General features: G+C 39.3%; 2 protein-coding genes across 3 annotated transcripts; both read right to left on the bottom strand.

Moving 5' to 3' along the window:
• Positions 1–1,167: 1,167 nt before the first annotated feature.
• On the bottom strand, positions 1,168–6,770 carry LOC146610510 (charged multivesicular body protein 4c-like). Its single transcript, XM_085344273.1, has 5 exons — positions 6,444–6,770; positions 4,762–4,939; positions 4,227–4,341; positions 3,099–3,225; positions 1,168–2,472 (listed from the first exon to the last, which is right to left on the bottom strand). Exons 1-5 carry the CDS (start codon positions 6,625–6,627, stop codon positions 2,408–2,410), a joined length of 669 nt encoding a protein of 222 aa, XP_085200399.1. The 5' UTR covers positions 6,628–6,770; the 3' UTR covers positions 1,168–2,407.
• A 1,446-nt stretch (positions 6,771–8,216) lies between these two features.
• On the bottom strand, positions 8,217–18,257 carry LOC146610509 (vesicle-associated membrane protein-associated protein B-like). 2 transcript variants are annotated; one of them, XM_085345295.1, is made up of 6 exons: positions 17,936–18,257; positions 16,503–16,655; positions 12,626–12,729; positions 12,128–12,208; positions 11,194–11,373; positions 8,217–9,345 (listed from the first exon to the last, which is right to left on the bottom strand). In XM_085345295.1, exons 1-6 carry the CDS (start codon positions 17,991–17,993, stop codon positions 9,178–9,180), a joined length of 744 nt encoding a protein of 247 aa, XP_085201421.1. In that variant the 5' UTR covers positions 17,994–18,257; the 3' UTR covers positions 8,217–9,177. The 2 variants fall into 2 exon arrangements, with proteins under 2 accessions (XP_085201421.1, XP_085201422.1); XM_085345296.1 differs by having other exon boundaries at positions 11,194–11,325.
• Positions 18,258–20,533: the final 2,276 nt, after the last annotated feature.

Here is a 20,533-nt window from a genome sequence, read left to right as displayed (position 1 = left end):
AACATTTCCTCTTGTCAAATTTAGACAACTGATATAAAGCATAGGTAAACTTGGCTATAACACCTGCTATCAACACTGTATAGTCGATTCTTTCTTTACAACCTGGAGCATATCTTGTATTATGTATTTCCCCTTCTGATCTCATAATGATTGTCATAAAGTCACAATGACTGTATACAGCCACTGATTATTATGTAAATATTTGCCGCTATGTAGCTAATGTGCTTTATCCAGAATAATAGTTGTACTTTAAGGGAAAATCATTGAGATCTGATAAACAGGCACCATTTTTCAAAACTACAAAAGATCAGTGAAACGGCAAATTGATTTTCCCTTTAGTTAAACTTTGTTGAATGAATATAAAAGCTGCAAATTTTAAGATTTAGTGCCTTTGGAACAGACCAGTTACTTCTCTCGTCTTTGTCTTTAAATCTCCTTTAAAAAGATTTTGTTAATATTTGTTTTTTGGTGTTATTGTGATGCAGAAAGAAAAGAAAAAAGCTCCAGCTACACAACCCGGAACAAGATGCTGATGTGGTGGAGGACTATAAGTACCTGGGAGTCCACATGAACAGCTGAAGAGAAGATCAGCACAGATCTCAGTTTCCAAAGGAAGCTGAGATGCTGCAATATGCGATGCGACATCATGGAGATTTTCATCACGTAGATGTGACGAGCACAGTGGACTTTACTTTGTTCTGCTGGGGGAGCTGGCGACACCAAAAGAATGAGCAAACTGATCAGGAAGGCTGGCTCAGTGACTGGCCATCCTCTCCTATACTTACCGAACGGCCGCTCCCTCAAGAGACAGATACAGGAAATATTTCATGCCACCACAAGATATCTGAATGGTAGTAAGGCATCTGCCAGAAAATAATAAATTATTATTGTTCATTTTGTCTGTTAAAAAAGATTCTGTCTTCATTGTTTTATTTATGGAGTGATTTTAGAAATACTCTGTAACAAAGCTTTAGTTACCAATTTAATATTAAACTAAAAGTGTACTTGCTGAGGTTTTTCTTCACTCACACTTTGTTTCTTTCTCTGGTGATCTGCTTAACTTAGTCATTTGACCAAAAACCAAAACAAAACGCATGAACAGACAATGCTTCCACCACAATGAAAGAATTGAAAACCATTTAATGATTCGCAAATAATATTCTCATCTGGATAAATAAAACATAGAAATGCAAACATGCTTATCCATTTGTCCTCGTGTTACGTTTTCTATGTAAAAAATGTACATCATGTTGCTGAAAAACTAAAGGAATTCAACTCTTTTAAACTCTGAAATGCATGTGTTGCAGATTGGCTATAATCTAATCTTTTATAAACCACCATCTCCCTCTGGATGCAGTTAATAAGGTGTGACAATAGTTTAATATTACTAGTTTCTTTTTTTTTCCTTTTTCTTTTTAACATACATTTTGAAATGAAAACCTTTATGAGTGGGACACAGACAGAGGAGGATGAAAGTGGTAGGTTAAACATCTCTCTTACTAGCCCTGCGGTGTGACCTGTGTCGTGATTTCCCCACCGTTGCATGCTTCACGCAGCATCAACCAAAGCGCTCAATGGCAGCAGTAATGCAGTGTACTTAAAAAAACAAAACAAACAAAAAAACCAAAACACACACAGTCAGCTGGGATATTTACACCAAAGAACGAGAACCACTGATGGGGTTGGGAGGGTAAGGGGAGAGGCAAAGAAGGAGCGAGCGGCAGGAGGTCGAAGAACCCAACCTGAAATGAAAGAAGAGGTTTGGATTCTGGCAAACACACACAGCTCAAAGCTTCTTCAGCCAGCACACACTCAGCTGCACCTCCATTTCCAGAGCAGTTAACAAGACGAGGAAGCAACGGGTTATTTTGTCAAGGAAAACAAAAAAACAAACAAACAAAAACACAAAAAAAAAATTGCCACAAATAGGTAAACGGGAGAGTGAGAAATCGATTTTTTAAGCATTAATCATCCTTGAAAATCCCCCCCAAAATCATCCAGCGATGTTAACAATGACAACAGCTTGGTGAATAACTCCATCTACTGCACCATCCAGCTTATAACACCACCCTGCAACATGAAATCTGTGGCCACCAGCATGGCACACGACAAGGACCACAAAGTGCTGCATTAAAGTTGAGGGTAAAAATATTAGGTGACTTTGTCCAGTATAGCAGACCCTCACGGACTCATTTGTACTGAGCACCTTGGGGGTCTCTAAAGGGGAAAAGGAAAAGAAAGACTACAGCATTGTTGCTTTTTTTTGTTTTGTAGTGTTACACATAAAGTAGACAGTCCACTCTTCTCAGACACACAGAAACACTCAGACACAACATCCCATCAGTCCATTCGTTTCCCTCTTGTTCCTTTCCTCTCCGATGCAGGTGTGATGTGGCGGATGCTGCATTTACATGGCTTCCATCGCCCAGCGCTGCAGGTCCTCCATGTCGTCCTCGTCCTCCTCTTTCCTGGCTGTGGGAGGGAGGACAGAAATAAAAGATGTGATCTGAGGATCCTATCGAGATCTCATCAAATCCTCATTCAGCATTAATCACTTCTAGGCAGTACTATTGTAATTCATTATTACCCAATACTGCTGCAAGAACACTGACGGGGACTAGAAAGAGACAACACATTTCTCCCATACTGGCTTATCTCCACTGGCTTCCTGATAAATCCAGGATTGAATTTAAAATCTTCTCCTCATGTTCAAGGTCTTGTATAATAATTCCATTCGAGCACTTTGCTCTGAGACACTATCTCTACTTTTAATATTAGGCTTAAAACTTTCTTTTTGATAATGCATACAGTTAGGGCTGGATAAGCTAACTATGAAACCTTTGGGGCAAGTGCCTGCTCATAAGGGATCATCTGATTGAGGGTTTTTTTCTTTATTATAGCAGCACCTTTAGCTGACGATAAAGATAAAGATCCTATGAAATAAAGCTCCTTGAGGAAACTGCTGTTGTGATTCGGTGCTATATAACTAAAAATAAAACTATAGCAGTCACATCACTGAAAGTTAGTAATTAACAGTTTGTACATCCTGCGAACAGCGTAAAAATGCAATGCAAATGGTTACACCCCAGAGTTCTTACCAGGTCTGGAAGGTAATGAAGTCGAAGGCACATTGGGGAGAGGGGCGGTCTCTGGTCCACCGATCTCGAGCAGATTTTTGTCCAGCTCTTCCTGTTCCAGCTCGTCCAGCTCGGCAAGCAGCTCATCCTGAGAAGCAAAGAAATTCACCCCAAGGATGAAGACCAGCAACAACGTATTCATACCAGCAAAAGCAAAAAGATAATAACTAATAATTAGACTCGGCTATACTGGGTTAACCCAACATCATTATCAGTGCAACATTCATATGCCAAACACAGGATAATAGCAACTGTCTAAGAGATAAGTAATGATATTTCTGAGTCAGGCGTATGAAAACATGCTTATGTCATGTACAGTAAAATCCCATCATCATTAAGAAGGAAGCCTTAGATAAGCAAAGATGCAAAAGACAGAATGATTTCATTCTGATGGACTGCTGCCCCAGTCCTGTGCTCCAATCAAGCTCCAGATGATTACAGAAGCTGTCTTAAAAAAATTGTTAATTTCATGTATCTCAGGCTTCTTGTTCGGCTCCACACACAGGTGCTTGCTTGTTTCTGGCTTAGTAACTTGTTTTGTTTCCATCTGGGACACTTGCCTCACCCTGACGATTGTGGCAGGTTTAGTAGAAACTGCACCATGCATAGACTACTCTGTGTACAAACAACAGATCTCGAGGTGGTACCAAAGGTTGAGGTTTTTTTTCTTTTAAATGAGGGTGTAGTCGTTTTTTGTCTCCTGTGCTGTTTTGTGAAAAAAGACATTAAAAAAATGTTTAAAAAGAATCTATTAAAACCTTTTAGGTGCAACTCCACCTTCTCCATCCTGGTTAAAGCACACTTTAACGTGCCTACAAGCCAGGGTCATAACAGTGTGTATCTGCAGTTATCAATACGTTGCTGTGGATGCAAGTACAGATTAACCCTCCTGCACCATTTCATTTTTTTTGATTTAAGCTTAGAATTGAGTCTTTTTTCTTTAATCATCACTACCCGTTTTATTTGGGTACGCTCTCAATTTATGTATTTTTGGTAATAAAATCTGTGAATAAAATGAGGCACTTGCACACTTAGAATCAGATATACCACACAAATGTAAACATAAAACAGCTGAAGAGCTTCACCTACCTCATCAAACTCCTCACCAAAGCCCACAGGTTTAGAGATGGCGTCAGAGATTTCTTGGGCCAGTTCCTGCTGCTCTGTAATGTCCTGCATCAGTTCATCCACTTTGTCAATGTCCCTGAAATAAGAAGGAAAGACTGTGAGCAAAAGAGAATTCACTCATATAGGTTTTATAAAAGAGGCTATTTAATCTAAATATGACGATTAGATGTCTGAGTAGTTCTACGGCAAAAACTAAGGAGGATGTCAGGCATCTAATATACATGGCAGTGAAACCCACATACACTTTTTTATGGTTACATTTTACAGATACTGACTGAAATAAATGCATAAAAGAAAGGATTACTGCATCTTGGTGAAATTATATGCACATCATTATCAGCAAAACCTCCTTGTAATATTTCTGATCATTTCAGAACTGACTGAATCTTCTTTACGCTTGCTTTAGTCTCAGTAACAAAAAGGAAGTTGCAAAAATAATCTATGCAGAGAGGTTTCGTCCCAGTCCAATCGATCACGCCTTGGTGCTCGCTCTTACATGTTTTCATGAGCAGACTTCATGGCCTTGGCAGCGAAGCCCATGTTTTTGAGCACTTCAGTGTTGGTGTTGGCGTTCTCCAGAGCCTCCCGCTGGAATTCAATGGTGGACAGCGTCCCATCGATCTGCTCGAGCTGCTTCTCGTACCGCTTCTTTCTTTTCAAGGCCTGAAGTGCCGCTGAGGATCCAAAGACAGGGAGTGGGGTGGGGAGAGTCAGAATGAACAAATTGGCCTTGAAACACCATTTAGTGACAATGGAGAGAAACAGTGAATAATGGTACTTTAACACAGCAAATATTTGTGATACTACCCAATCAGGCTGTCATTCCTGTTAGTCAGCACTACTCTGTGAACCTAGATAATTCACTGCTAATTATTCGACCACATTAGTGACACTTTTAGCAATACGAAAGACAGTCAAATATAGCCGGCGTGAAGACTAATGGAAAACCTGGAGAGTAATTAATCAGATAAAGAGGTCAGATGACAACAACCCCTGAAACCTGATAGGCTATACTGATCTTGTCAGAGAAGGTTGTGCTACGCTGAGTCATTCTGTGAACTTTGTGGATCAGAAGAAGGAAGTGATTAGCTAATGTACCATACACTGCAGTATTCTGACTAAAAATTGGCACTAAGTCTTTTTTTTTTTTTTTTTTACTTAATACATCTGGTGGCTCCATTAACTGTTCATCCATTTTTCTTCTTCCACTTATTCAATTTAGGTGTTGCGAGGAGGGGACTGTGGGCTGGCTGGAACTTATCCCAGCTACCTTAGAATGAGAAGCAGGGGTACACCCTGGACAGGTTGCCAGTCTATTACCGAGCTAACACAGACAACCATAAATCATCAATTGACCTAATATCATGCATGTCTTTGGACTGTGGGAAGCGATGGAGAACCCGGAGAGAACATGGAAACTCCACACTGGCTGGATTTGAACCTGCGATCTTCTCGTTGGGAGGCGACACCGCTAACCATCCTGATCTAAATTAAATTTACTCTGATCCCTAGAAATGTGCTCGATGTCAACAAGAACAATACACATGTACAAATCTATATGGTTGGCTCCACGTTGTGGTAGAACATGGTCAACTTGTATTACAGTTAACTTATAATGAGCCCCAAGCTGTGATCGGCTCACGTAATCATCTGTAAGGAGACTGTGGGACCTGCTGGAGGTCCACAGGTTTCTATACGGACATCTGATCAAGATGCAAACACGCCCACCTCTCTGACACTTATAACACGTGCTCAACCCTTGTCCTGGCTAACTGGGTCGATATCTTTATTGCCGCTATATTTGCAACATCATACCTAACAGTCTATATACACACACCACACCTTCAACCAGGTCTCCTGATTTTTAAACAACCACCTATGAGTCAAAAGAAAACTCGAATATCAGCAAAGGCCAAGGCTAGCGTCCCCGCGGGGCCATAAGTTAACGGTGATCACATAATGAAGTCAGTCACACAGCTAGACAGCCGCCCATCCAGACTGGCAGCCATGGCCGTGGTAAAGACGCTGGATGAGGCTGCCAGCAGTTACGACACCTCGGGAAAGTTAGCCAACTCAGCTAACGGGCTAGCTAACGGTTAGCTTGAGGTTGCTGACAACAAAAATCTAACAAGCAAGAGAAGAAACTACGGGGGAAAAAAAACCCTCGCGGCGTCTCACCTCTTTTGTTCTTTGTGCCGTTTTTCTTTGCGGTCTGCAGCTCCTGTTCGATCTTCTTCTCTAAAAATTCCTGTTTCTTGGTTAGCATCTCCTCCGTCTCCCGGAGTTTTTGGATCGCCTCCTGTGGACTCGGTCCCTTTCCCGATTTTCCTCCTCCTCCAAATATCTTGCCAAACACCGACATGTCTGGGATATTACACAGCGCTTACTATAAAGACAAAACACAAATGCGAGATATCTTATAAAATAAAGCTACGTCTCTGCTAAGCTACTCGGACACTTCGCCTTAACCTGGACCCTGGAAGGGTTGTTGATGTTTTTCCACTTCCTGGATTAGGCCCACTGACGTCATTCTGCCCGGCGAATGAGGGGCGTTGCCTGTTGGTTCTCTGTCGCCATCTGCCTGACAACTGCTTTTAATCCTCTTTAATTCTTCAATCACTCTTCTTTAACAAGGAATATATTAATAATAATAACAATAGTTTTTCCTCTTTCGAGTTTAGCAGCTGTTGTGCTTTCGTACTTAATGAAACGTCCCAAAATAACAAGTAAAGGCAGTATTTTTGCAGCTGTATAGATTTTTTGTCCTGCTATTCAAGTATCAAAGTATTAGCAGTTACAGGGATATGCACACCATGCTTCCCAGATTGCATTCTTAACTGAAAGGGAAAAAAACAGAAACCTTTCACAGAGCCAGACAGTTGGGGGGGGTTATGTATTTTAATTCATTATGATGCTACATCATCCATGGTGGCTGTTTATTTTCTTCCTTTAGTACAGTATGTTAATAACTTTGCCAGTTATCCTTTGAGTCTTTTTTAATTTTTATTTACATACAAAAAGAGTATCCAATTACTGTGTGATTACATTGTTGTGACTGTATCTGCAGGTGTGGTCTGAAGCGCTGATGCCTTTGTTTTTAAATCCTTTAATGTAGTGTGTATTCACAGGTCAGTCCTCTCACAGCTGCCCACATCCAGACATATCTGACCCCCTCCCCTCCCCATGCAAATAAGCAGATATTCATTGTTGTTGTTTTTTAACTTTTGAGGAAATGAATCAGCCGAGACGGTCATGTGATGGCCAAGATAATACAGCTGTGTTATCTCACAACCACCAGAACTCAACAGGACAAACGGAAAAGGTGACAGCAAAGGAAACAAAAAAAAAAACACACACACACACACACACAAACTGATAACCAGACTCAAGATGGTCCCTTTTGGAAAAGACAGTATTTTTTTGTTTGTTGGTTTTGCTAACATGGATTTTTCAACACTCAAAAAAATAAAATAATCATAAGAAATTCAGGTCATTCCATGCAGACTACAGAGTGCACAAGTGAGAATAGCGCATTTGAATATTTTAAACAACAGAAGCAAAGTGTCTACACGACAACACAAGAGAGGAAGAAGAGAAACAAACAAAAAAGGCAAACAACTGCTGTAATACACCAGAGGGCGCAAAGTCAATGCACCATGGGCAAAATTCAATAGAGTGGTCAGAACTTGTGTTACATACTCTGATGTGCATGGATAAGTAAGAGTCTGTTTTGCATGACCTGTCCAGAGCTTTGTAGCCAGACATTAGCCTTTTTATTTATTTTTTTCCTGTTCAGCGTAACTCTGTGTGCAAACCTGAGGAAGTAATTAACAAACAAACAAAACAAAAAAACAAAACAAAAACCAAGCATGAAGATGTAAATTACAGCTTTGTTTCTGAAACAAACAAACAAACCAAAAAAAAAAAAAAAAAAAAAAAAAAGAAGCCAAAAAATAAAATATAAATCACCATACAGAACACTTTCTCTGAAGTCATAATTGTGAATTTACTGAGTCATGATTTTAATGAATTTCTACAGATTCCTTGGTCTGGATTACACCAAATCATCCAATTCAATCATTCAATTAGATTTTCAACAAACACCCCCATTTTTGCTGAATACAAGAAATCCGTTTGGATTATTTATTTATTTATTTTTAAACCAGCCCTCTTCACAGCCTGTGAGCCTCACCGTCTGTGGTCTCCTCGCATAAAAACAGTCACACAGTCCGACACATCATTGCTCCTGCAGGAGGCAAAATAAACACACACACACACACACACACACACACACACACACACACACACAGACATGCTTTTTCTTTTCTTTTTAAAACCCCAAACTCTTTAGAGGACAATACATGAAGCTTGAGTCTAGAAAGGGGGAGAAAAAAACAAACAAAAAAAAAAAAAAAACAGTCTTTCACTGATCAACTGTGTTCACCTCTCCTTGCAGATTAATAAGTGGAAGAGATTATCAGAAGAGGGTTAGAGCTTTTAAACGGACAACGTGTGTGAGCAACTTATGAAAACTTGCGAATCAATGAAAGACTAGACATTCAGCCAGCGTGAAGCCACTTAAACACACGACTAACTGTTACCTGTGCAAGTTAGGGAAGATCATTTAAGGAAGAGAGATGGACGGAAAGAACAGATCAAAGAAAAAAAAAAGAAAGAAAAAAAAAAAGGACCTGTGACAAAAATGCTCGCACTCATGGTTTAACTTGGGATAGCCTTCTTTCGTTTTCTTTTTACACCAAACCATCATGATATTGCCTTAAATGTTTAAAAGAAGGAAAGAAACAGATCAACATAAACCCAGAAGACATCCCCGTCGCCGTTGCTGACACGCGTCCTCCCAAGCACGCGGTCTATCCGTCCGTCTGTCACTGTGCTCTGTCCGTCTGTGTCCCTACAGGGCCAGCTTGCCAATGATGACTCCAATCACAAAGAAGAGCACGCAGAACGCCAGCACGCGGGTGCTTAGGCCTTCGTCCCTCACGGCTGTGGTGGCCATGGTGGAGGAGGAGTGAGCGGGGGCCAACGGTGTCACCTTTCTCTTCCGCAGACCGTCATCCTCCTGTGATGAAGACAAGGAGTCAGAAATACAAATACGCGCTTATAAGTTAACTTTTAATTTGTTAGAATTTGTCACTCCGCTTCTCAATGATAGCTTATCAAAAATCTGATATTTATTTTTATATGTCATTACTGGATTTTTAAACAATGTTTACACCAGGATCATTTTCCATCATTTAACAAAGAGCCAGCATAGTGAACAGTTTTGCTTTTCTGTTGCAAGCAGCTATAACACTGCTGCCTTCAAGTGCTGTCAGAATTTTTTAATTATTATCAAACTACAGAAAACAAAACAAACAAACAAATGAAGAAGAAAAAAAAATCACAGATAACAACAATACAGATATCAAAAGGACAAGGAAGCTTGCGGGAAATTTTATGCCTGAATATAAAGCTTTACATACAAAACATACAATTTTCACAAATGCGCAATGTGTCCCCCTCTCCATGCATGGCATTTGTCCATAACATAGCCAAACTTGTCCCATACTTTTGCAAGCGTGTCTGGAGTCACTGCAGCCACTGCTGTTGCTATGATACACCCAGTATGATGATTGTATATCATATATGACTGTATGTTTGTTCCCACACTCCTCCTAGACGACTGATTTAATTTTCCTGAAACTACCTATGGTTTGTAGTATGTTGAGTGATTAAAACTACAACATCAAATAAAAATTACTTTTTCTTTTTCAGTGCATTTGTATTTGGAAACTTCGTGACCAAGGCCGGTTCATAAATGTATGTTGTTTTTACGCATCTAAATAAAACATAATGTTTAGGTTTATATCCATGTTACAAGGACACTTTAATGGTCACCAGAGGGTCTAAGTTCTAAGAACTGGCAAGACTTTACTTGCCATCTGGTGTGTCTATACCAGGGGTGCCCAATCCCAGTCCTCGAGAGCTACTATCCTGCAGCTTTTAGATGCATCCCTACTCCAACACAGCTGAATCAAATGAATGGCTTGTTATCAGGCCTTTGCCAAACACGATGGCATGCTGAAGAGGTAATCAAACATTTGATTCAGCTGTGTTGGGGTAGGGATGCATCTAAAAGCTACAGGACAGTAGCTCTCGAGGACCGGGATTGGGCACCCCTGATCTATACGATTGGACAGCATTATTTGAGAGAGAGGGAAATCTTCCTGGATATTTGCATTGCTGGGAATGGCAGGTGTGGTTGTTCATTCCTTTAAGGTAAAGTACTGACTTGCCTCTGGAGTAATTCCATTTTAATTTCTGTTTCCAATTAAAATCCCCTATTATTTATATTAAAGAGAGGGTTAAAGTGTAACTTCTAGCAAAACTTTGCTACAGTGATCGTGTAGAAGTGTAGTTTTAAACATTTCTCAAAATCACCTTTACTCGCAATTTTGTAGTAATTAACCTATTCAGGTTTATGATTTATAAGCTGGTAAACATTTACACATAACAGAAAAGACATTCATAAGAATCAGCGTAACGAGCTGACAATGATATGAGCCATACCACATACAGGATGGGGTCACTGCTGTCTAGGGACAATTCTCTGGACTCGAGCAATGACAAAAATACTTTGAGAAAACTCAGGCAGTCATTGAGTCATTTCATTCTCTGCTTCACGTTAATGTAGTGCAGCACTAGTTGCACTAGTCAAAATATATTTCCTGGAATAAAACATTTTATTTCAGTGTTTTGTTTTGTTTTTTATTTCAGACTTGGTCTTGTTCCTCCTATATTTAAGAGTAAACTCCACAGCAATGCTTCTTCTGTTAGCACAAGAGAAGACGAGCTAGAGCAGAAAATACAAGTCTGACTGGAATATGAGACAGACACACAGGTTCTTATTTGTTTTAGCGCGTCTCACCCTGATCTGTTTGTTTTCTTCCCGTAGCCTCTGCACTTCCATCTGCAGTCGCTTGCACTCCTCCATGATCTTCTTCACTTCTCCATCATCCAGCGAAGCACTGGCTGACTTGGGCAGGACAGAGTGCTCAGTCTTAACAGAGGCAGAGGAAGACACAGTTTTGATGATTTCACTCTCATGCTGTGGAGAGAGAGTGAAGATGGGGAGTGGTCGGTGGGATGAGAGTGGAAGAAAAAAAAGGAACGAGGGGACATGCAAAGACAAAGCATGGAGATTAAAGTGGAAACAAATCACAAAACAAAATAAATCACGAGATGGGTGATACAGTGATGTGTAGCTGATGAATACAAGACAAAAAAAAAAAAAAAAAAAAAAAATGCTGACAGAAGGAAAAAAACTAAAAACTACTACTCCACTGAAACAGAAATTGAATGGTTTAGTCTGATTTTATTCTTTGAAGGGGACCTATTGTGCTTGTTTTCAGCTCCATACTGTTATTCATTGTTGCTGCTAGAGCTCGACATGATTTACAAATTGAAATATTTCTTATTCATCTTATACTTGGCCTTGGCACAGTCAAACAGTTGATCCAGTCTGAAACGAGCCCTTTTAGTTCCTCACCTTTTAACGCTGCACTCTGTTTTAGCTAACCTTCTTTTGATTGGCTGCCTCCTCTCAAACAGAAGGTTTGGGCAGCTTGGTGGGGTTCCCGTGCTTTCAGCCAGATTACTGCTTACAACTTTTCTGTCACAACAGGTCCCACTAAATACTCAGTCAGCATATAATCTGTTACTACAGACAGCTATTATTATGTACTTAAATCAATGAAGTACACAGTGGAACAACCGTTTGTGGAGCTCATTTGGGGTGTGAAAAAATGTGATTGAATGTTTAAAGTGATGTGGCAAATGTTGAAGTGAAGAGAAACACTTACAGTTTTGTCATTTTCTAGAGGCATCTCAAATGCACATCTCAACTTTGAATCCATCAGCTCTTCAGGCTTTGCCTCCTTCCACTGTTGACAAGAAAATGAAAAAGGGAACCTTTAGATTTTTCTTTTCTTTTGTATCACAACTTCATTTTTCACTAATATCCATACTTCAAAGTAAATTCTCAACAGAAATGACCAACTTTACATTTTCAGGCTTAGGGAGCTGCATAAAAATGTATACATTTGTCAAACAGTTTTAAAAAAAGCTTTTGCGGAATGAGACAAATACATTGAGTGAGCTACACTATTCAAGTGTTCAGCTGAAGATAGACTTTTGGAAGACACAGATGCCACTAACGCAACTAAACAAAACAAAACTCAGGGCCGAGAGGCAATGTAAGAAATTTAAACCCTTCAGATTCTCCAGTAATAAAGCACCCCCCCCCCGAAAAAAAAAAAAAAAGAAAAAAAAAAAGGAAAATAGTATGCTCAGGTACTCACAACTCCTTCCATGTCAGTCATGTCATATGGAGCCAGCATGGACTGCACCATGAATTTGTGTTTACTCTTTTCATTGGGGTCATAGTCAAAAGGCTGTAGCATAACTGTGGGCAAAAACAAAGACAGAATGAAGAAACCAGGATTTGCCTGTCTCATAAACCAATAGAACACAGAACACATTACATGTTGAAAATGGAAAAAAATGTACAATGTCAAGAAAAATATTAGCCATTTTGAATTTGAAGAAAATCGCTGAATTTGAAGAATTTGTAGCAACATGTCTCAAAAAAAGTTGGGACAGAGCCATGTTTACTGTGGTTTACCATTCCCTCTTTTTTTAACAACAGCCCATAAAAACCAGAGGAAATGGGACCAGTTGCTGGACTTTCAGGGGAGTAATAGTGTCCCATTCTTGTCTGTTATAAGCTTCTTGCTGTTTTTGGCTGGTAAAAGGTCTGGACTGCAGACAGGCTAGTTCAGCACTTGGACTCTTTTACTAGAAAGTTATGCTGTTATGATAGCTGCAGTATGCTGTGTTTTATTGTCTCGCTGAAATATTCAAGGCCTTCCTTGAAAAAGACGACCTCTAGATGAATATGTTGCTCTAAAGCTTGTATGTACCTTTCAGGACTTATTGTGTCTTTCAAGTAGTACAAGCTAGAGCAGGGTGATAAGACCAAAAATATTTATCACGATATACTAGGGCTGCTCGATTATGGCAAAAATGATCATCACGATTATTTTCACTGAAATTGAGATCTCGATTATTTGACGATATTTATTTAACCCTTTAAGACCTACCATAGAACCAAGTCCGCCAGAGCTTATATTATTATTATTATTATTTTTTTTTTTTTTTTTACATGCTGTAGTGCCATTTGTGGGAGCATTTCAAGTTGCTATACATCAATACAACTGTTATAGCCCATATTTTAATAATATGTATGCATTAAGTCCATAGTAACTACATTAATTGCAAAAAAGTGCAATAAACTACAAAAAAATTGAAAATCGTTTTTGTTTGTTTTTTAACATATATTTCTACTTGGGGAAATTTAAGAGGTTTATCCCTCAAAAAGTTAAATACAAAAAAGTTGCAAAAAATAGTTTACAACAACAGGAAATTTATTTTGAGTGTCTTCATAGTTTTATTTTGGAGATACAGCAATTTTTATATATTGCAGGAAAAACAAAAAACAATCCTATGATGCAAATTTGCAAAGAAAACAGCATGTGCATCAAAATAAACTATTTCCAGCAGTGCAATTCGAGTTATAAGCATCCCAGAAACTATTCAGAAAAGTATAGAGTCAAACATGACTTATAAAAACACCAGTATAGGCTTTTAAGGCCTACAAGTAAAAAACTACATTTTCCGCGAAAATGATGTCACTTCCGGTTTCGGACAGGAAATGGCGGATATGCGATAGTTCGCGTTGATGTCTTTTTCAATGTGGGAAGTGTTACAAACAGCTGATCGGATCGGCAAAGCCTGTTTCTGGAATATTATGTTTTTGTTCCTGCAAGTGCTTTTTATGCAATTTTTGCAAAGCTATATGTGGAAGGAAACTGTGACCTAGGACAAGCTGATGACATAAGATGTAAGTACAAGTCCTCCGGTTTCATATGCAAAACAAATTATTGCGTTAGCTTACGCGGTTCTACAGGGATTTAAAGGGTTAACAATAACAATGTATTGAATAATGACTTTAAAAAATAATATAAAATAGTGTGCAAATACTGATAACAGTGCAAATGTTTGCAATATAAAAAAAATAAATGAAAAATGTAAACATCTATGTTTAGTGAACTTTGCAGTGTTGCTCTGTGGTGCAGCTATGACACCGTAGCAAAGTTTACACACTGTGTCTACTTGATCCACGTCTGACTCCGCAAATCCATAATGTTTCCACACCACTGAAGTTTTTTTTACCTCTTTTCAACCAACGGCAGTCACTCTCCTCTCCAAATAAATGCTGCTTAGCTTTCCGAGCTTTCCTCGGGTCCTCTTAATTGTTGTGATGCGTGTTCGAAATGCAGAGAGGTGCGCTCGATTTGCCACACGGAGCAGCGCGAGAGTAAAGCACGAGGGAGGGGCTAATAATCGGCTCAGTCATTTTTAATGATCGTTGAAAGCCCAGATCGTAATCGTGATTAAAATTCGATTCATTGAGCAGCCCTACGATATACATTTGAAAATTTGCGATAATGATATAACTGACGATATAATTGACACTAGACAAAATACTTTACAACTCCACAACTTAATAATGCAAAAAAAATAAATAAATCCCATCAATGTATTTTCACTTAAAGCAGCTGTTTTTTTTGCATTTAAGTTATATAAAAATTGCAAATTCTTTGCTGACAGTTTAACCAAAAGGCATTTCCAGGGGAAATTGGCCGACATATCCTCAGCATAACCATGCATAATATCCAGAAAACTTAAAAAGAGGTTATACAAACACACACAATACGGTAATATTATGTTGAAGCACAGTAGGTATCACTCCGCGAGGCTCCTGCCTACGGTAGCCGTAATGCTCCGACAATCCATCAAGCAGTGCGGCTTCGTAGCTTAGCAAAGTCGTACTAAAACATTTGACAGATTTTCGAGCGCCGTGTAGCACACAAAATCATTTCGAGGTGAGTAAACACAACCCGAATTCATACATACGGCACACGGGATTATAAGGGGCACTCTCGATTTTCAGAAAAATCAAAGGATTGATTTTAAGTGTGCCGTATTTTCCAAAAAACACGGTAATAACGATGGCCCGCTAGCATGCTCTACCAAAAATAGTGCTTTGTTGTGTATCTGATGGACGAAAGTTAAACCAGTTCCACACCACTGAAGTTGCAGCATTTTTACAAACCAATTCTGGTTCATCCGTTTCATTCAATGATCCGCTTTCACCCTTCTCATTCTCTGTCGCCGCCGTGCTTTTTCCGCCATGTGCGTATGAAAACAAAGGCACTGCGCATGCGTGTTTTACCCATATTCTATCGGGAGATTTCATTTTCTTATCGTTGCCCAACATTATACCGGTATTACCGTGAACAGTATAATATGGCACAGCCCTAGTACAAGCTTCCAATTTTATAGGGACAAATACACCCCATATACCAGTAGAGCCTTATATAAGCACTTTTTGCTTTAGTTCAAAGGACGTGATGTCTTTTAAAAAAAAAAAAAAAAAAAAAAAAAGATTTATGTGTTGCTGCCATCAAATTCGAACTTAACTCATCTTATTCATGAGGTAGTAAAATGTCTCATGTCTAAACATTTGACACTTTTCCATCTTATGCTGTGGATAAAATGTTTTCAAAAATTTTAACTTTGAGTAAATTATACCACCCTCCAAAAAAATAAGAAACAAAAATGAAAGAATAAAAAAAGAAAATGATGCAGGAGACAGAAACCACTTTAGTTGTCAGAAACAAGTCTTTTTTTTTTATTTTAATTTAAATATAATAGTTATGTGCAGATTAGACAGATTATTGGGAAAGTCATAAGGAGGCATGTGTGTAAAATGTCTCCAAGCATGATGTAATTATAAACTCAGGTAGTGACTGCAGTATCCATTACAGGTAGTGCAGGCGCGACCCTTTATTTGTGTGCTGCAACACAATACATGGTTGCTGCTAGTTCAGCACTACGGTTCCATATCTGACGCTGTTAAATGTAAGTATATTACACTTTATCTAGCACTTAAATTATGACAACTCAATATAGTTTTACTTCTATTAAGCCCAATAAGCTAACATTAATTACAGAGTTAGGCAAAAATGGATCAGTATAAGCCTTTGAACTTCTACATTAGGTTCACAGCTTTACCAACTTTTCTGGATGGCAAAAAGATGCAAAGATCCTTACCAAAAACATTTATGGAGGTTCCAGCGTCAATGATGCCACTGTTTGGGCGCACACAGTATCTGCGAGGTGCGGTCGTCTTGACTTTGAAACACACATTTCTGTCTGTGGGGTTGGTCAGCTTCAGGGTGGCGGTGACAACATCTGTAAATGGGCCTGAGGATGAGAAAGAAAGAAATGCAGTGACTTGAGTGTGCGTGCAAGCATGTGGGTGAATTTACACGTCTCGTAGTTTGGGTATAGATGCAGCATTTGTTTGTTACTTGGGCTCCTAAGAAGAAAGAAAACAGGGTGGGTGCACAAAGATTCTCCCAGGTAAAAGTGCAAATATACACAATGTAAAAATCCATTTCTGCAAACATCAATATCAGAGCAGATTTTTTTTAGCGGTTTTACAGAGCCTGCCACAAACAGAGCAAATTAAACATTAAAACAGTGGTGAGATCAGCAAAGTGTGCACGTGTTTATAATTCATACCACGCCCTCAGCCAAACGTTGGATGCTGCAGAAAAATTACTAGATGGGTGTCTTAAGTGCTAATGTTTTCCTTTTGTCTCTGTAGCAATTAGGTCTCTCACACGTTTCTTGACAGCTTAAGCATGGTTTTGGAAACTGATGTTGATGCAAGTGTGCATCAGTAACAGAGTGGGTGTATGGATCTTCTCCAAAGCCCTGCAACAATCAATCAGTGAACAGCCCACTTCAAACTGATACCACCACCCTAGGCCCTCACTTGACCCATTTCTGCAGCAAAAATGACACACCAAGGTAATTATCCAAGAAAATAATCATTACCGCTGGCACTGCAGCTCAGTCCGTAATTTCATAATCATTGTGCTTGGATACAGAAAAGCTGTAAAGGAATTCGGGTTGCACAGTGGGAGAAAACGCCAAATCTCCTGCCGGCTAGCTTATAATATTGTGAAATAGCATGGTAATAAGGATAAGCAATGACACCCTGATCGTGGAAAATGCTAGAATAGGGAATTCTTTGCAGTCGGGCAGTAGAAACGACACCGAAGGGGAGGTTAACTGAACCATTAGATCAAATCGAGGTGTTTCCAATGCTGTCAGAGTATAAAAGAGAACGTATGACAAGCAAATGAGAGAATTAGAGAAACGGTGCGGCGGGCCTGCCCTGACGCTGCAATGACAGCTAGCAGTTTGCCTTGTTGCTAGTGAGATTAGCTGGATGCTACTCCAGCGAGCTAGTTAGCACCGTCGCACAGTGTCGTTTCACCTGTCACCGCACAACTGTCGTACACACAATGTAGACTACAGCTAACAGCTATATCCCTCACGTTTTACCACAGCATATACAACGAATGGCACATTCAACTACTCAGTAGTGCAGAAATCGAAATACTGGCTCTCATTTACAACGTCTCCTGTGTTAGCTACCTAAGCTCGGCCCTGCCCTCCGCTTCTTCGGTTACCTCTGAATTTCAGTTCGTGTTGTGGCTCCAGCAACAGGACTTGTTCTGGTCTGGCCATGTCCCAGGGCTTCTTCCTGTCGTGACGGCGAGGACAACAATATTTTTTTTTTTATCGCAGTTGGCCCGCAGAGGTGAAGCAAGCTGGCTCCCGAAGAAACAACCCGGCCGCCCTCGGTTTTTCTACGGGAGGGTAAATAAAGAGGGGGGATTTATACACGCACAAACACACACCGCCACTCGAACTGACAGGCTGGCTGACTGACTGCCACCGACAGCTGCTGGAGGCTAAAAGGTGCTACTGCTAACTTTACTAGCAGCGGAGACGAGGAAGGAAAAGGCTACGTCACGCTGTGGGCGGGACTAGCAGGTGACGTGAGCTGGTTTTTGTTAGTGCTGTCAAAGAAAGTCCAACGTTTAACAGCTCAGGACTGAGATAAGACAGCACTATGAACACTTCAGCCACAATAAAGATTTTACATTAAGGCCTAAAGCACTGCTACACATTCCTTAAAATGTTATGTTTTAATCTTATATAGTTTTAATAGTGAAAAATACAAACCATACCAGTATATGGAAGAAATTTCAGATCCTTTTTGCCATAGACCTTTAAAGAGTCCTCTTCTGGTTGCTCCCAGTAGGGGCCACCACAGCAGATCATCTGTCTTCATCTCGCTGTCTCCCTTGAATTCTTTCTCATACCATCCATCTGCATTTCCTCCTTCACTTCATCCATGAATCTTCTCTGTGGTCTTCCTCTTTTCCTCCTGCCTGGTAGCTCCATATTCAGCATCCTTTGCATTAATACATATTTATACCTTCTCTGCACATATCTAAACCATCTCAACTTGCCTCTCGTTAGTGTCATATCTTCAAACCATGCAGTATAACAAGTCTCACAGCCACCTTTGAAAATAATGCCAACCAAATTCCTCCAATAGGTCTGCGTAACCCCTCACCATAGGTAGACTTTGAATTAGGTAACACCAATTAATTCAGCCAGATTTGACAACCCACAGGAAAAATATGGAGAGGCTGGTCTGTGTTTTTCTTGGCTTGGTTTTTTTCCCCCTCCACATTTGTGTCCTATGTTTTTCCAAATAAAGTTCTTGCTGAGGGCCCCAGTTAGACTTATTCCAGCTCCTATTTTATATCTGTATCTGAATGGACTTAATTTAGCTCAAATTCAGATCCATCAGATATGAGTTTTCCCTTGCTGTGATTTTCTACCACCTTATCACATCCATTCTCATTACATCATGCTCTGCAACACCTTTCTTGTAGAAAATAACCAGCATATGGTTTTGGATGCTGCTTTCACTCCATACTTGCTCCAACGGTGACTTTGGCATCAGCTTAAACTTTGCTTAGGTTGGTGAGACCAGCAGAAAAATATTAGTCCTTTATTTATCCAGGTAAAAAAAAAAAAAAAATCTCATTGAGATTAAAAATCTAATTTCCAAGAGAGTCCTGAAAAAAAAAAAAAAATAGGAAAAAAAAAAGCAAACTCTGCTAATGTCAAAGCTTAAAATTAATAAAAAGAAATTTTCACTAAGTAAAATGTTGAGTTTTTGGATACGGAGAGCTGGAGAAAACTTTTTAAAAAAAAAAAAAAAAAAAAAAAAAAAGAGTACAAACAACAAACATGTACTAGAAAAGTCTTGTGCATTGCTTCCATACACACCGCTTCAAAACACACCTGGTAAGTTCTGAAAATATAGAATCAACATGTCAAGTTTAAGTTTAGGTGCTTAATGATTAAAAAAATATATATATAGTTTTTAAATTATCAGGGCACTCATTAGGAGGCTGCAATATTTCCTTTTTGACTGAGACCATGGAAACTGAGCTGAGTAGGCTTGGGAGTTACTTAATCCAGAATAAAACTAGGTAATTTTACCTTTAGATACTCACATCGGTGATACATGCAGGAAAATCATTTACACCAGGAGTGTCAAACATAAGGCCAGGGGACCAGAATCTGCTCAGCAAAGACTCCAACCTGGCCTGCTGGAAGTCTTTGAAAATTGTGCAGGAGGGCATAAATCCTGCACTTAAATGTATTCTCAGAAATTTTCTTTTTCCTACCGAAGACGACCTCCTCCACAGCCACACTCTAAGTAATAGATAAGTGCCAAAGTTAAGAGGTTGTCTGAATTAAAAAAAATAAAAATCAATGTGTCCACAGTCAAATAATAAAAAATGGAAAGTTTTTAACTGAATTTTCTATTTCATAATTACAGGCCCGTCTAGGCAATGAGCTACCAGAACTTTGTAATTTTACACATTTGAGTCCGAAGAGTCATGTTGACACATTTCTTTATCACGTATAAGATATCTCAAGCAGTAAATATGCATTTAAGTTATTTTTACGGGCTAAAAGATTCTCTCAAGTACAGCCCTTTTAAGATCAAAGTGGGCGCACAGTTGGCGACCCATTGTGCTTTTCTACTTGTGCTACATCCTTTCATATTCTTTTCTTCCTGCCAGTCACTCTTTGAGATCATTATATTACACATGTACTTTGAGTAGCAGTAGCAATAAATGAATAAAGAGATAAAAAAAACCAAACAAAAAAACCAAAAGGAGCTAAAGAATTTA

The sequence above is a fragment of the Diplotaxodon limnothrissa genome, linkage group LG20, assembly GCF_057381915.1.
Source record: "Diplotaxodon limnothrissa isolate DT_005_m linkage group LG20, D_limnothrissa_male_GT1.1, whole genome shotgun sequence".
NCBI classification, from domain to species: Eukaryota; Metazoa; Chordata; class Actinopteri; order Cichliformes; family Cichlidae; genus Diplotaxodon; species Diplotaxodon limnothrissa.
Note: the sequence above shows the minus strand (reverse complement) of the source record. Positions and strands in the feature narration are given on the sequence as shown.

What these genes read in the sequence shown, in the direction of transcription:
- LOC146610510 (XM_085344273.1), bottom strand. Translation starts at nt 6,627, where the DNA reads ATGTCGGTGTTTGGCAAGATATTTGGAGGAGGAGGAAAATCGGGAAAG. An exon ending in TTGGTGAGGAGTTTGATGAG is followed by an intron (nt 3,226 to 4,226) that starts GTAGGTGAAGCT and finishes TTTGCTTCTCAG; the next exon opens with GATGAGCTGCTTGCCGAGCT. An exon ending in TTCATTACCTTCCAGACCTG is followed by an intron (nt 2,473 to 3,098) that starts GTAAGAACTCTG and finishes TCCCTCCCACAG; the next exon opens with CCAGGAAAGAGGAGGACGAG.
- LOC146610509 (XM_085345295.1), bottom strand. Translation starts at nt 17,993, where the DNA reads ATGGCCAGACCAGAACAAGTCCTGTTGCTGGAGCCACAACACGAACTG. An exon ending in ACACGAACTGAAATTCAGAG is followed by an intron (nt 16,656 to 17,935) that starts GTAACCGAAGAA and finishes TCTCATCCTCAG; the next exon opens with GCCCATTTACAGATGTTGTC. An exon ending in CTCTAGAAAATGACAAAACT is followed by an intron (nt 11,374 to 12,127) that starts GTAAGTGTTTCT and finishes CTCTCTCCACAG; the next exon opens with CATGAGAGTGAAATCATCAA.